This window comes from Gekko japonicus, unplaced genomic scaffold (genome assembly GCF_001447785.1).
Source record: "Gekko japonicus isolate JY-2015 unplaced genomic scaffold, Gekko_japonicus_V1.1 scaffold37, whole genome shotgun sequence".
Lineage (NCBI taxonomy): Eukaryota > Metazoa > Chordata > Lepidosauria > Squamata > Gekkonidae > Gekko > Gekko japonicus.
The window spans coordinates 3061224-3076022 of NW_015171503.1; the positions used below are offsets into that span (position 1 = coordinate 3061224).

At 44.8% G+C, this 14799-nt stretch overlaps 1 protein-coding gene across 1 annotated transcript in view; it reads left to right on the plus strand.

The window, feature by feature from the left end:
- Positions 1–504: 504 nt before the first annotated feature.
- Positions 505–14799, plus strand: part of NPTXR (neuronal pentraxin receptor) — a 44809-nt gene continuing 30514 nt past the window's right edge. The window contains exon 1 of the mRNA XM_015419212.1: positions 505–1170. Coding sequence (XP_015274698.1) covers positions 544–1170 — 627 coding nt within the window. The 5' untranslated portion in view covers positions 505–543. The remainder of the gene's footprint in view (positions 1171–14799) is intronic.

Consider the following 14799-nt stretch of genomic DNA (forward strand, 5'->3'; position numbering starts at 1 on the left):
TCACCAGCTTATCACTTCCTGGACTGTCCTGATGTTACCTTTGTACCTGAATTTGATGGAAACTAATTCCAGCAATTGTGGAGAATCCCCTTCCGAAAAAGAAAAGAAAAAGTCCCAGTTGACGCAACAAGAACAGCCTCCTTCTCCCCTTTCCCTTTGAGAGAGCTTCTGCCCTGTGGAAACTGACAAGAGAGAGCACTTTCTTCATCAAGGCAGCACAGAGCGTTGCCTCCCCTTCTGGTGCACAAAGGGTTACAGAGACAGAGTTGGAGGGGCCCAGAGGGGAAGAGTCAGTGACGTTCCCGTTCTCTCTCTCCAATCAAGATATAATCAACAGCCCTGGTTCAAGCAGCAGAAGGAAGCAAGGGCTTCTCCGGCAGCCCTTCCTCTCCCGTTCCTGGGGCCTTTTCTCCCCCACCTCGTGTAGCTTTTCCCCTCCCCCTTTCCCCTCCCCTCCCACTACTGGGGTGTCGATTTCTCTTGGCCTGTGTCCCCCTGGAAGCTGCCACCCTGAAGTTTCTGGTGGTGCTCCTGGCCGCAGGGATGCTGGCTTTCCTTGGTGCAATTATTTGCATCATCGCAAGCATCCACCCTGCGGCCAGCAATGCTGGAGCTCTCCAAGGTACCGACAATGGCTCCAACGCCGCGGCTGCAGCTCTGCTGCCCGCCTCCGGTGCTTCCGACAAGACGTTGGGAGCTCTCCATGGTACTGGAGAAAGCACCTTCGGGGGCTTCTCGACAGGCTCCCAGGACTCTCTGTTGGACCTGCTGGCCAGCGCCCGGCCTCAGCAGCACCAGCAGCTCTTCAGCCGCTTCCTGTGCACCCCGCTGACCGTAGAGTGCCCGTCCGAGGGCAGCCCGCAGGGAGACAGCCCCGGGGCGGCTGCCAAAGAAGAGCTTTTCTTCCTCCAAAGCACGGCTGAGCAACTAAGACAGACGGCGCAGCAGCAAAAGGACCAGATCCTCATCGATCAGAAGACCATCCGGGAGCTGACCACCAAGCTCAGCCAGTGTGAGAACGGGCTCGAACTTAGTTTCCAGGACAGTGCCTCGGTTTGGGGCGTCCCCCGGCATGATACCATGGGCGATCTCCCCTGGGATTCGCCTGCCGTGATGCAGGAGCTGGAAGAGGCTGTCAGGACGTTGAAAGACAGGATTGACAAGATGGAGGTAAAACAAACAAACCCAACTCCTTTTACCTGTTACAAACCAGTTCACTGTAGCCCTCCGCCCACCCCGGTCTGTCTACTTCAAAAATTTTCTTGTTCAAGGCTTGTGTATGTTATCTCCCCTCCCCACCCCACCCCACCCCACCCCGGTCATTGCTGCACCCAAAGGGAATGGTTACTTTGTTATGAGGCGCTGACAAGGCTGTTTGTAATCTGCGATCAGCAAGACAGAATTCCATCTCTAGCACAACCAGGGGCCAGGTAGCAACCTCCTGCTGCTGAATAAATTAATTTCAGGACAAATGCTGCAGAAAAGAAATGATGGGCACACAATAGTCTCAGTTTCACAGGCGGGTTCTTGTTTCTCCTTCGGCACTGCACTTCCTTGCCCATGAACCCTCACACACACATTGCTAGAGCCTTTTAAAGGCACTTTAATCATTCCTATAATTAAATGTAATTATAACAGATGATATAATATGTTCTGATAATCAGTTTTAACTAGGCAAGATGTGACTGTGTCTCGCCCTGGGATTGGTGGGTGGAGAATGACTGTGTGTATATATGGAGATAGAGAAGGAGGGGAAACGGCTGGCTGACATGCTGAGTATATTTGTGCGTGTTGCATTCCCTAGTGTTCTTATAAGACATCTCTTCATGCTTGATCTCAAACAGTGGTTGTTTACAGGAATCAGTTATGCATAGAAATGGGCACATCTGCAGATGAATGGGCAGAAAGATGGAGATTGAAAGGCAAACAGACACATGCTTGATCTTTGTGGTTAGTCTAACATCCTTCTCTCCCACCCTTCCCTTGTCCCCAAGCAATATAAAATCATTCCTTAGAGGATATTTTATTTCTGGCCAAGTTTTAATGAACTCTCATGTGGAGACAGAGCTTTCCTCTATTTTATTAAAGGGCTATACATTATGCTATTAAAAGAGGTAGGAGTCATTTTACATATAACCATTTAGAGCATCTGAAAGTGGAACCATTTTATGAAATCTGATTTCAAGTTTAAGGCATATAATTGCTACTTACAATGCCAAACAGGTCTGAGTCCTACTCAGATCTGTCCAATGAGGCTTACTCTCAGGAAGTGTTCTTAGGATGACTCTGTTAACGAGCAATACTAGAAAACTCTACTTGGTATCTTCTGCATGTTATTCAATTGAATTTATGGCCAGGAAAGTGGTCTTAGCATTGCACTGTTACTTTTCCTTTGAACCAATTATTGCTTTAGTTCCCCCGCATGTGTTGTCTCATATTTGTGTTACTAGAACCATTAAAAATTTATGTTTTCAAGCAGAGTGCAGCCTCTTCAGCTGTCAATACTTCTATCAACTTCTCAGGGTAATAAAGGGGACAGAATTAGTTCTTGGGCCAGGATTCAGTGATTTAAGAAATTTGTAGGGACCTGTTCCTGTGAGGATATCTATTCAAATATAATACATGTTGTTACTCCAGTAGAGGTTTCTACACTCCAAACTGTACTACCAGAAAACTAACATGAAACAGACAAATGCTAGATGCATGACTAGTATTATCGTTTTAATATAGAATGAAGCAAGAAATTATTTCATATCCATACAGAAACCTAACCCAAGGGCAACCCATCCCCCCTTCTTTGAAGGATTATATTTTCTTATAACATATTTTAGAATCCTCTCCCCGTATTTCTGTCTGATTAGAAAGGGATGAAAGCAAACCTTACACAAGGAGAAGCAGCTGTGGCTGCAGTTTCCCTTGAGATATCTATTTCTGCTTTATTGCTGAGTCAGAAAGAAGATTATTTAGGATGCAATCCTAAAAACATTTTCCTGGAAGTAAACTTCATTGAATAAAGTAGGGTTTACATATGCATAGACCTGTTTAGGACTGCTGCCTTACAGTGAAATCTTCAGGAAAAGTATTCCAGTCTAAACTCACTGAAATAAAGAAGCTTAAAGTATCGTAACTCTGGATGGAATTGTGCTGTTAGATTCCTATGTCCCAAGAATTTGCTTTCAATAGCTGATAATGAGATACAGATATTATATATACAGATTGCATTTCACACATTATATGACAGCAAATCTAGATTTGCCACTGAGTGTACACTTAAAATTGATCTGTAGCCAATCCCAGTTTTCTGAGTAGAGAATATGTATTATACAGGTTTATTAAATTAACAGCTTACATTTGTAGGTATATATAAAACGTTTTATATATGCAACTAAAATATGGATTCCATCTGGCTTGAGCTGGGCTATATACATTCATATACCCCCTTAGGTCTAGTGTTCTGATCATTTTTCTGAGACATTAGAATGTTCATAAACATTTCAGGAGAAAGCCTTTGGTAGAATATGCTTTTTAAAAAAATTCCATCTGGTCAAACTGTGAGCTGGGCTATATAAATGTGTTTATCGAAGTTAAGAGTCAAAGCTTTGTATATTTATTATTGGTAATCTTTCATATGGTATATCAAAATCTGGAACATTCATTTATCTTCACAGCAGTCCTTTAAAGTGGGCAGTATTATTCCCATTTCATGAGAGGGACTCAAGGAGAAAGTGGGACTTTTTCAAGGTCATTCAGTCAGGTTTTCATGGCTGAGTATGAATGTGAACCCTGGTCTTCCAGTTTCAAATGTAACACTATTTTGAACTACACTTGGGGGTGGTATGTATTTTGGGGGTGGTATGTATTTTTGATAGTAGTAGTGAGGAACAGTACTGGTGGATCATTCCTTTCCTATGGCACCCACATAAAAAACCATAAGGGTAGAAATGGTTCTGATGAGCTGAATTGTGATCAGGAAATCAGAATGACCCTGACCCTGCAGAGTAGGTTAGTGACTATATGAATCTGTGGTCTTCTTCCTTTGCACGAGTCAGCAGCCATTGCTGAACACCTGTTCAATGTGCATATGGCATGTTGTGGTTGGGATTGCACAGTCTGGATCTGTAGGGTGTCTAATGCTGGATGTCCCAAGTTCTTTGTTCTCTTCCAATTATATGATTGTTATTACTTGATGAATTAGACCACAAACATTTCCATATAGATAGGTGAACACTTGTGTGAACACACTATTGCTGAGTGGTGGTTGGAACTCAAGTATCTCAAGTCTATATACATATCGTGACTACTGTACTGTGCTGGTGAAAAGTGCTGTCAAGTCACAGCTGACTGATGGCGACTCCCTGGTGAGGTTTTCAAGGCAAGAGACATTGAGAAGTGGTTTGCCATTGCCTGACTCTGCATCACAACCCTGGTATTCCTTGGAGGTCTATCCAAATACTGTCCAGGGCTGACCCTGTTTAGCTTCCAAGATTGGGAAAGCCTGTGCTATCCAGGTCAGGGCTAACTACTTATTAGGTAAAGGTAAAGGTTTCCCTTGCTCAAAAGCTAGTCAAATCCGATTCTAGGGGGCAGTGCTCATCTCCATTTCCAAGCCAAAGAGCCAGCACTGTCCAAAGACATTTCTGTGGTCATGTAGCCAGCATGACTAAATGCTGAGGCGCACGGAACGCTGTTACCTTCCCACTGAAGCAGTACCTATTTATCTACTTGCAATTTCTTGCTTTCGAACTGCTAGCTTGGCAGAAGCTGGGGCCAGAGATGGGAACTCACCCTGTCACGTGGCACTAAGGTCTCGAACTACCGAACTACAGACTTTCCAGTCTGCAGCTCAGCATCTTAACCTCTGAGCCACCGTGGCTCCCACTACTGTATTACAGTAACTCTAGTAACAGATTGTAAGGAATTCAATGCCCATTTTACCTGGATTTTTTAAAACAAATAAATAATTGCATTTATTAATAAGAAACACAAAGATACGGAAATTTGCTAATGTGAGAGTTGGATGCAGGGGAGGGTGTTAATATCTGTTTTGTCCACTCACCATTTGCTTTTTCTTACAAAACCTCATCCACAGTCGTACTCTTATTCACACTACTCATCCCTTCAAGTGCCACTCCAATATATCCCATTCAGATACACAAAAAGTTTAAATATTTAACTCCACTTTTGTCTCCAATAATAATAATTAACTGCTACTGGGATAGTGCTCCCTCCTCCCTTCCCACCAACAGTTCAATAAGAACCTAGGCACCTCTGAGTAACTGAAATTTCCTGAGCAATTGGAATGTTCATAAGACTTCAGCGGTTGAGCCAGGGAGATTTAATACTTTCCATTTGAATTTGATACATGATCTCTTCCAGCCAATAGCTAGACAATTGCAAAAACTGCAGCCTTCTTGTGTATTTCTTTGTTGTATCTCTCTGATTTGCAGGCCAAAGTATCAGAAAACTATATTTCTGTAAATCTACATGTTCTGGAATTCAATTTTATATTCACTTCATCTCTACAACTAGAAATCTTTCCCTGACAGATGAAACAAAGTTGGCATTGAGATCACTAATTCACACCCACCCACACCCACCCACACTATATCAGTTTATTTATTTTATTTGATAGGAATCAGAAATGGGAAGGGCAGTTTATGGAGTCATACCATTTAAAAACCTTACCCTGGCCCGGTCACACACGAGGATTTGGGCCGGGAGAGGGACAGATCGGATGTGCGGCAAATGGGCGCGATCCCACGGCAACATCTGGGAAGCGTTGCCTGCCCGTCACCGATCCGTTCCTCCCGCCCCAAACCCTGCACCAAAAAAGAACCACCTTCCTGGGTGGTTCATCCGGAAAGGCCGCGGCAAGTGCGGCCGTGGGATCACCAGCACGTCCTTTCACCGGCGCATCCCCGGCTCCTGGCCGAACTGCGCATGTGTGAGCATGCGCAGTTCGCCAGCCTCCCCCTCCCACGGTCGCTTTCTCCCCGGCATCTGATCGTGCTGGGGAGCAACGGCGCCGCGGCTCAAGGGATCCGTGGGATCCCGCCGCGGCGTCTCTAGTTTTGTGCAGCTCAGATTAGCCGTACTTCTGCCGTCGTTTTTCCTGCCGTGTGGCAGGGACCCCTGACTTTCTTTGAGAAGGGGCCATGGCTCAGTGCTAGAGCACCTGCTTGGCATGGAGAAGGTCTCAGCAACTCCACTTTTAAAAGGATGTGAAAGTCCTCAGCCTGTGACCCTGGAGAGCTGCGGCCATCTGTGTAGACAACACGGACCTTGATGGACCAATGGTCTGATTTAGTATAGGGCAGTTTCATGGGTTCATGTATGTGTTTGTGAAATTCTGAGAAGTATTTTGTTTGCTTATATGATGGGAAATAAGACTGATTGACAATTTACTTATAGTTCACCTTTCTCACTGACACTCTAAGTGGATTACACAAATTAAAAACAATATAGTAAGAACAGTCCAGTACATGCAACCAACAATGTAAAATATGCGTTACAAAACTGAAAAACAGCACACCAAAACCAGTATAATACATATAAATAAAGCAGTATACAACAATGCCCCAAACTGGGATTGCAAAATTAGAGAAACATTGCAGCAATATAATACATACAACAAACAAAGCAACAAAAGCGACCTAAAGTTTCGCAGACATTAACTATAACCCTAATTCCCTTTGTTAAAAGGCTCTCATAATCAGTTCAGTTTTGCACATTCAGGGAAAGGAGAGGAGTGTGGTGGCCCTCCTGGCCTCCTCAGGCAGGCCTTTCCGCCAGGTGAGAGACACAACAGAAGAGAAAGCTCGGCAATGGGCAGCCTGTGCCCGGAGGCGCTTTTAGAAGGCTTTGCTCAGACAAGGCCCTTCCCCTAGACACAGAAGCCAAACAGGAGAACCGACAGGCAGGTTTTTAAAATTGCTGTATCCTCCAAATAACAGTCCTAGAAAAAAGGCATGATCTAGTCAAGTTAAAAGCGATCATTTCAACAGGAGAGTCCGGCACACACTTAACTATCTCCCACTGATGATCAGATTGAGAATGGACGATCCTAAAGCTTAGAACGCTCTTACTCCTCCAAATACTGAATACTGGGCTAGAGATCTCCTAGATCTAGTCACTCATGAATGACCATTGGCATGTCTTACACAAAGTCATGGAGATTAGGTTCATGATTGCTAAATGGAATCCTTACGTTCAGAAGCAGTGGATTTTTCAGTATCCATTGCTGGAGAGAACAATAGGGAGAATGCGCATAGACCAGAGTATTTTGTTGGCCACTGTGGGAAGCAGGGTATTGGACTAGATGAATATTTGGTTTGATCTAGTAGGGCTTTTCTCATCCTCTTAAATGTAATGACACATGGGACATGAAATATCTTTTAAAAATATTTTGATTGTAATATCAATTTTCTTTAATGGAGGAGAGGAAAACCATGTATGACATCCTGACTCCTTTGTAGGAAAGGCAGGGTGAAAATGTGATAAATTAATATTTACTAACAGGGAGAGGGGGTTGATTTGTCTTACATTCACAGTGCCATCCTAAACAGAGTTAAAAAGGTAAAGGTTCCATTGCTCGAAAGCCAGTCGAATCCGACTTTAGGGTTGCGGTGCTCATCTTTGTTTCAAAGCCAAAGAGCCAGCACTGTCCGAAGACATTTCCGTGGTCATGTGGCCGGCATGACTGAACACCAAGGCGCACGGAATCCCCACACTGATGCTTTAGATTACAATGGCAAAAGAACAAATGTGATATTTTAAAAAAAACATCTTGCCCCCTTTCAGTGAACATTTGAACCAATATCTATTTTGGTTTTTTCGTCTTTACAAATGCACTTCTTGATCATTTAGTTTCTTGTTGATCTTCATATTTGTTATGCTTTAAAGATCTGCAATGTTTATTGGATTTAAAAAGAAAATCTCTGGCTTCCACTGAAATTAGCAGGATTGCAAAGGGCTTAATTTTGGTTGGATTTTGCCTGCAGACTTTTGTTGTTTATGTTGACATAGGTTTAGAGAGCATCTGTTGATTTTGCACAAGTTTTGAGAAAGGATTTCAGAGAAGATTATTAGTGTAATCTGCAGCATATTATGGCTGTGAGACAGAGGAGGATTTTTGGATAGGTTATAAAATCCTTTACTAAAGAGGTTATATCTCAATTCGCTTTTAGATGTTTTAGTGTTGGTGATCTCAGTGCTAATTCAGAGCTGTTTAAGCTAAATCTGACAGAACTGGATTTTAGTCACAATCCAGCAAAAGTTAGACATGGTGTGCCAAACTGCGCATACATTTGTATTTCTTTCCCCTGACTTTATTTGTACTGAAGACAGCTCTAGAAGCTACCTTTTCATAGCCCTGTTCACATGTTACAGTGAACATGTGTATATCTGTTCATAAAAAAGAGCCAACGTATGTTCACTTTACCAGTGAAACCACGGACTAGTACTGGATAAATGCGAGGTTTATATCACCTGTTCAGCAGCACATGGATTGAATGTAAGTTGAGAATTACTCAATGCATTCTTAAAAAAAAAAAAAAAAGCCCTCAAATGTACACTGTCCAGACTGTAGGTACACTCACTGTAACCTGTGAACAGGGCTAGAGCAGAAGAGTGGTGGTAGTAGTAGGAGTCCCTTGATTAAGAACATAAGAACATAAGAGACGCCAATGTTGGATCAGGCCAAAGGCCCATCCAGTCCAACACTCTGTGTCACACAGTGGCCAGAAATACCAGTGCCATCAGGAGGTCCAGCAGTGGGGCCAGGACATTAGAAGCCCTCCCACTGTTGACCCCCCCCCCAAGCACCAAGAAGACAGAGCATCACTTGCCCCAGAGCCCCTAGCTATACCTTGTGGCTAATAGCCACTGATGGACCTCTGCTCCATATGCTTATCTAATTCCCTTTTGAAGCCGTCCATGCTTGTAGCACCCACCACTTCCTGTGGCAGTGAATTCCATGTGTTAATCACTCTTTGGGTGAAGAAGTACTTCCTTTTATCCGTTCTAACCCGACCGCTCTGCAGTTTCATGGAGTGCCCACGAGTTCTTGTATTGTGAGAAAGGGAGAAAAGTACCTCTTTCTTTACCTGCTCTTTCCCATGCATAATCTTATAAACCTCGATCATGTCACCCCTCAGTCGTCTTTTCTCCAAGCTAAAGAGCCCTAAGCGCTTTAACCTTTCCTCATAGGGAAAGTGTTCCAACCCTTTTATCATTCGAGTTGCCCTTTTCTGCACTTTTTCCAAAGCTATAATATCCTTTTTAAGGTGTGGTGACCAGAACTGCACACAGTATTCCAAATGAGGTCTCACCATTGATTTATATAGGGGCATTATTATATTGGCTGATCTGTTTTCAATACCCTTCCTAATAATCCCCAGCATAGCATTGGCCTTCTTTATTGCAGTCACACACTGTCTCGACATTTTCAGTGAGTTATCCACTACAACTCCAAGATCTCTCTCTTGCTCAGTCTCTGCCAGTTCAGACCCCATCAATGTGTATTTATATTTAGGATTTTTGGCTCCAATGTGCATCACCTTGCACTTGGCCACATTGAACCCCATTTGCCATGTTGACGCCCACTCGCCCATCCTTGACAGATCCCCTTGGAGTGCCTCACAATCCTCACTGGTTTTCACCACCCTGAACAACTTTGTATCATCCGCAAATTTAGCCACTTCACTGCTTACTCCCATCTCCAAATCATTAATGAACAAGTTAAAAAGCAGTGGACCAAGTACTGATCCCTGCGGTACCCCACTGCTTACCACCCTCCACTGAGAAAATTGCCCACCTACACTCACTCTCTGTTTTCTATGAACTAGCCAGTTTTTGATCCATAAAAGGACTTGTCCTTCTATCCCATGATTTTTGAGCTTACTTAGGAGCCTTTGATGAGGAACTTTATCAAAAGCTTTCTGGAAGTCAAGGTAAATAATATCTATTGGATCCCCCTTGTCCACATGTTTGTTCACCCCCTCAAAGAACACTAACAGGTTAGTGAGACAAGATCTTCCCTTACAGAAACCGTGCTGAGTCTGCCTCAATAGGTTTTGTTCATCTATGTGCCTACTAATTCTTTCCTTAATAATGGTTTCCACCAATTTACCCGGTATCGACGTCAGACTGACTGGCCTGTAATTTCCCGGATCTCCTCTGGAACCCTTTTTAAAGATGGGAGTGACATTAGCTACCTTCCAATCCTCAGGAATGGAGGCAGATTTTAAGGAAAGATTACATATCTTTGTCAGGAGATCTACAAGTTCACATTTGAGTTCTTTCAGAACTCTCGGATGTATGCCATCTGGGCCTGGTGATTTTTCAGTTTTTAAGTTGTCTATCAGTTTTAGGACCTCCTCTCTCATCACCTCAATCTGACTCAGGTCTTCCAACACCCCTCCTGAAATCAGTGGTTCTGGAGTGGGCAAGCACTTCTCATCTTCCACAGTGAAGACGGAGGCAAAAAATGCATTTAGCTTCTCAGCCATTTCCCTATCATCCTTCAATACTCCTTTTACCCCTTGGTCGTCCAAGGGCCCCACTGCCTCCCTGGCTGGTTTCCTGTTTCTAATGTATTTGAAGAAAGTTTTATTGTTGGTTTTTACGTTTTTTGCTATATGCTCCTCATATTCCCTTTTTGCCTGCCTGACCTCAGACTTGCATTTTATTTGCCATAGCCTGTGTTCCGTTTTATCAGCCTCACTGTGACTAGCTTTCCACTGCTTAAAGGAATTCTTTTTACTTTTTACAGCCTCCATTACTCTGTTTGTTAACCATGCAGGCTTTTTCCTATACCTGTTTGTGCCTTTCCTAACCTGCGGAATATATATTTTTTGAGCTTCTAGGATCGTAGTTTTAAATAGATCCCAAGCTTCCCCAATTGTTTTGACCCTTTCTACTTTTCCTTTCAGTTTCCTCCCCACGTGTCCCCTCATATCAGAGAAATTACCCCTTTTAAAGTTAAAAATGGTTGTGTGAGTCTTTTTGGCCAATTCTCTATTTGTACAAATGATGAACTCAACAACATTATGATCACTGTTTCCAAGCGGTGCAATCACTTTTACATCTCTCACCAGGTCTTGAGTGTTACTTAGGACCAAATCAAGGATCGCCTCTCCCCTGGTAGGTTCCGTGACCATCTGCTCCATAGCACAGTCATTTAGAGTGTCTAGAAACTCAATCTCTTTTTCCCGACTAGAACACATATTGACCCAATCAATGTGTGGGTAGTTAAAATCACCTATTATTACACAGTGTTTTTGTCTAGTTGCTATCTTTAAGGCATTCATCATTTTATAATCCTCCTCTATCTTTTGATCTGGTGGGCGATAACAAACTCCCAGTGTTAAGTTTCCTTTTGGCCCCCCTATTTCAACCCATAGAACTTCCAGAAGCGAATCCAATTCACTTAGCCTCTCAATCTTTCTAGACTTTATACCCTCTCTGACATACAGAGCTACCCCACCTCCAACCCTTCCCCCCCTATCCTTCCGATATAATATATAACCGGGAATCACTGTGTCCCACTGATTTTCCTCATCCCACCAAGTTTCAGAAATACCCACAATGTCTATTTTTCCCTCCGACACCAAGCACTCCAACTCCCCGATTTTACCTCGGACACTTCTAGCATTTGTATAGAAACAGCTGTAATTTCCCTTACAAGTTAAGCCTGCATCCTTCCTCTTGCTATCTCGAGTCGTTGTCCGGCAGTCCATGTCACCAGCCATGGCCTCTGTGGACAATTTCAATCCACCTCCCTGTAGAAAAGCAACCGGTACCCCCTCACCTCTCTCAGATGAGCCAACCCGAACCAGAGACTTTTCATCTCCTGTCGGCTTTCCCCCAATATTCAGTTTAAAAGCTGCTCTGCCACCTTTTTGATTTTAAGTGCCAGCAGCCTGGTTCCTTCTCGGGACAAGTGGAGACCGTCTCGCCTGTACAGCTCCCTCTTGTTCCAAAAAGTATCCCAGTGCCTAACAAACCTGAACCCTTCCCCCCTACACCATCGTCTCATCCACGCATTGAGACTCCTGATCTCTGCCTGTCTCTCCGGCCCTGCGCGTGGAACAGGTAACACTTCTGAGAAGGCTGCCTTGGAGGTCCTGGACCTAAGTTTCCTGCCCAGCAGCCTAAATTTCTCCTCCAGGACCTCACGACTGCATTTCCCCACATCGTTGGTGCCGACATGCACCACGACCACTGGCTCCTCCCCAGCACTATCTACCAGCCTATCTAAAACACGCGTAATGTCCGCTACCTTCGCACCAGGCAGGCAAGTCACCATACGGTCAGTACGCGGGTTCGCCACCCAGCTGTCTACCTGCCTAAGGATCGAATCACCCACTACCAAGAGCCCCCCTCCCACCCTGCTCAGGGATGGTTCCTTGGTGCAAAAGGAGAGCCGCTCACCAGCTGGGGAAGAGGTCCCTTCTGAGGGCACATTCCCCTTATCCTCAGCATGGTGCCCTGTTTCCCCTAGACCCTCATGCTCCCTGACAGCAGCGGGGCTGCCAGATCCAGAGTGGGACGAAGCTAACAAGTCCCCGAGAGTCTTTTCTGTGTGCCTAGCTGACTGTCTCTGCTTCTCCAGGTCAGCCACCTTGGCCTCAAGGGAGCACACACGTTCCCTGAGAACCAGGAGCTCCTTGCACCGAGGACACACCCAAGACTTCTGCCCAGTGACTTCTGCCCAGTGATTCTTTCCCTTCCTGTCATTTGGCTATTCAAAACTGCCTTCCCAAAGTTGTTTCTCCATCACTGGTGAAAAGATCTTTTCCTTGGCTGGAAGGAAAGCAAGGCTGAATGGACAAATGGCAGGAAGCAGCTCCTCTCCCATCACATCACACTTAGGGTTTCAATGGAAGCCTCAGAGGCTGCTTTTCAGCTCTTTATTTTTTTTAATTACTTCAATTTATACCCCGCCCTTCCCGCAAGCAGTTCCTTTAGAAAAGGCATCAGGGAAAAGAAACCAGCAGCTGGAGGGGATGCATTTGGGGCTGCTTGTGGGAGCCATAAAAGTAATGCTTTGGGAGTTAACATCCTTGCACCCATGTAAACGCTGCACTGGATCAAGCCTTTGGTTTGGTTAGTCCTGGTGGAAAGAATGGAATAGGACACGCAGCCCAACCCAGCGCATGCATATTCATCCTTGGTCCCTTCCTAATATTTATGCCTTACGTTCATCAAAGCTGAGCTTCCAATTGTAGCCTTCACTATGCCTGACTTCAGCTGGCCTTTACCCACTGGTTAGCATTTTGGCACTGATTATAAGACTAGGGCAGGCTGCTATTCCAACAAATATTCAGCAAGTATTGGGTGAACTTGCCCTACAGGTTCAATCTGCTCTGACTGGTGCTCAGGCTAAATCCCTGCTGGATGTCCCTTGGATCAGGGTCTCCTATGGGCTCGGATCCTAAAGAAGCTAGTAAACTACTGTGTGTACTCTGGGTTCCCATATCACTCAGGGTAAACAGAAAGGTCTGGTTGGAGCAATGATACAAGGATCCAGGCTTGTTTCTCCAAGAATCTTCAGCATCAGCTCCGGCCATAGTCATGGTGTGCAGCAGTGTTCCCTCTAAGCTGAGTTAGTGTGAGCTAGCTCACAGTTCGTTAGCCTCCAGCTCACAGATTGTTGTCTTAAGTCAGGAAGGATGGCTCCAGAGCAAACTAATTTATGCAGCAGCCAAATCACCTGCTCACAACTTTAATGCCAGTAGCTCAGAAAGTAGATTTTTTGCTCACAAGACTCCACAGCTTAGAGGGAGCATTGGTGTGCAAACATAACTCATTTTAATCCTTTTTTAAAAGGATTTAGTTTGAATGCAGGCTTCTGGAAGTTCTATTCATTTTCAGTAATAAAATCAATGTCGTGGTCTACCAGGAACATCTAACCATTGCAGAGGTGCTTAGAGGAGACCCTTGCTAAATGTCCTTCCCTATCTGACAAAGTGTGCATCCACACGAAAGATCATACCTTGAATAAACCTTTGTTGGTCTTAAAGGTGCCACTGGACTCTAAAGTTGTTCTACTGCTTCAGACCAACATGGTTGACCACCTGGAACTACTTCCCTATGTATGACATCCTGACCTCATGTTTTCTGGTTTAGGAAGGAGCAGAGGTCATTTCGGGGGGGAACGCGGGGGAACGCAGTTCCCCCGGGTGAGGTGCAGGGGGCGGGGCACATGACAAAGCCCCGCCCCCTGCTTCCGGCCACCCCGCTTCCAGCCCTCATTCAGCCAGGAGGACGCAGGAGAAGAGGGAGGGTAAGTTGCTTCCTCCCCGCCTCTCCCCACCCCTGCCGGGCCCCTGATGTCAGGGGATGTGGCATATGCTAATGAGTTATGCTAATGAGTTCCCCTAGCTCTTTTTCTACGAAATGACCCCTGGGAAGGAGAATGTGATGATGGGGGGCAGGATTTCTAGACCATCAAAATAATAATTCATTCTCTCTCTCTCTCTCTCTCTCTCTCTCTCTCTCTCTCTCTCTCTGTAGCACTTTACAGTGTACATTGTCTCAGGAATCTTTAGAAGAGGTGTACAAGATAGGCCAGTATTATAATTATTATCCTCAGATGGCAGCTGTAAAGCTGTGATTAAGAGAAAGTGGTTTACTTAAGGCTTGCTAATGAAAATGCACACGGATACATATGAGGTTGCCTTCTATTGAGTCAGACCTTTGGTCGATCAAGGTGAGTATTGTCTACTCGGACAGGCAGTGGCTCTCCAGGGACTTGTGGGGGGGGGGGGGGAGATCCCTTTTCTCAGGAGAGGCCAG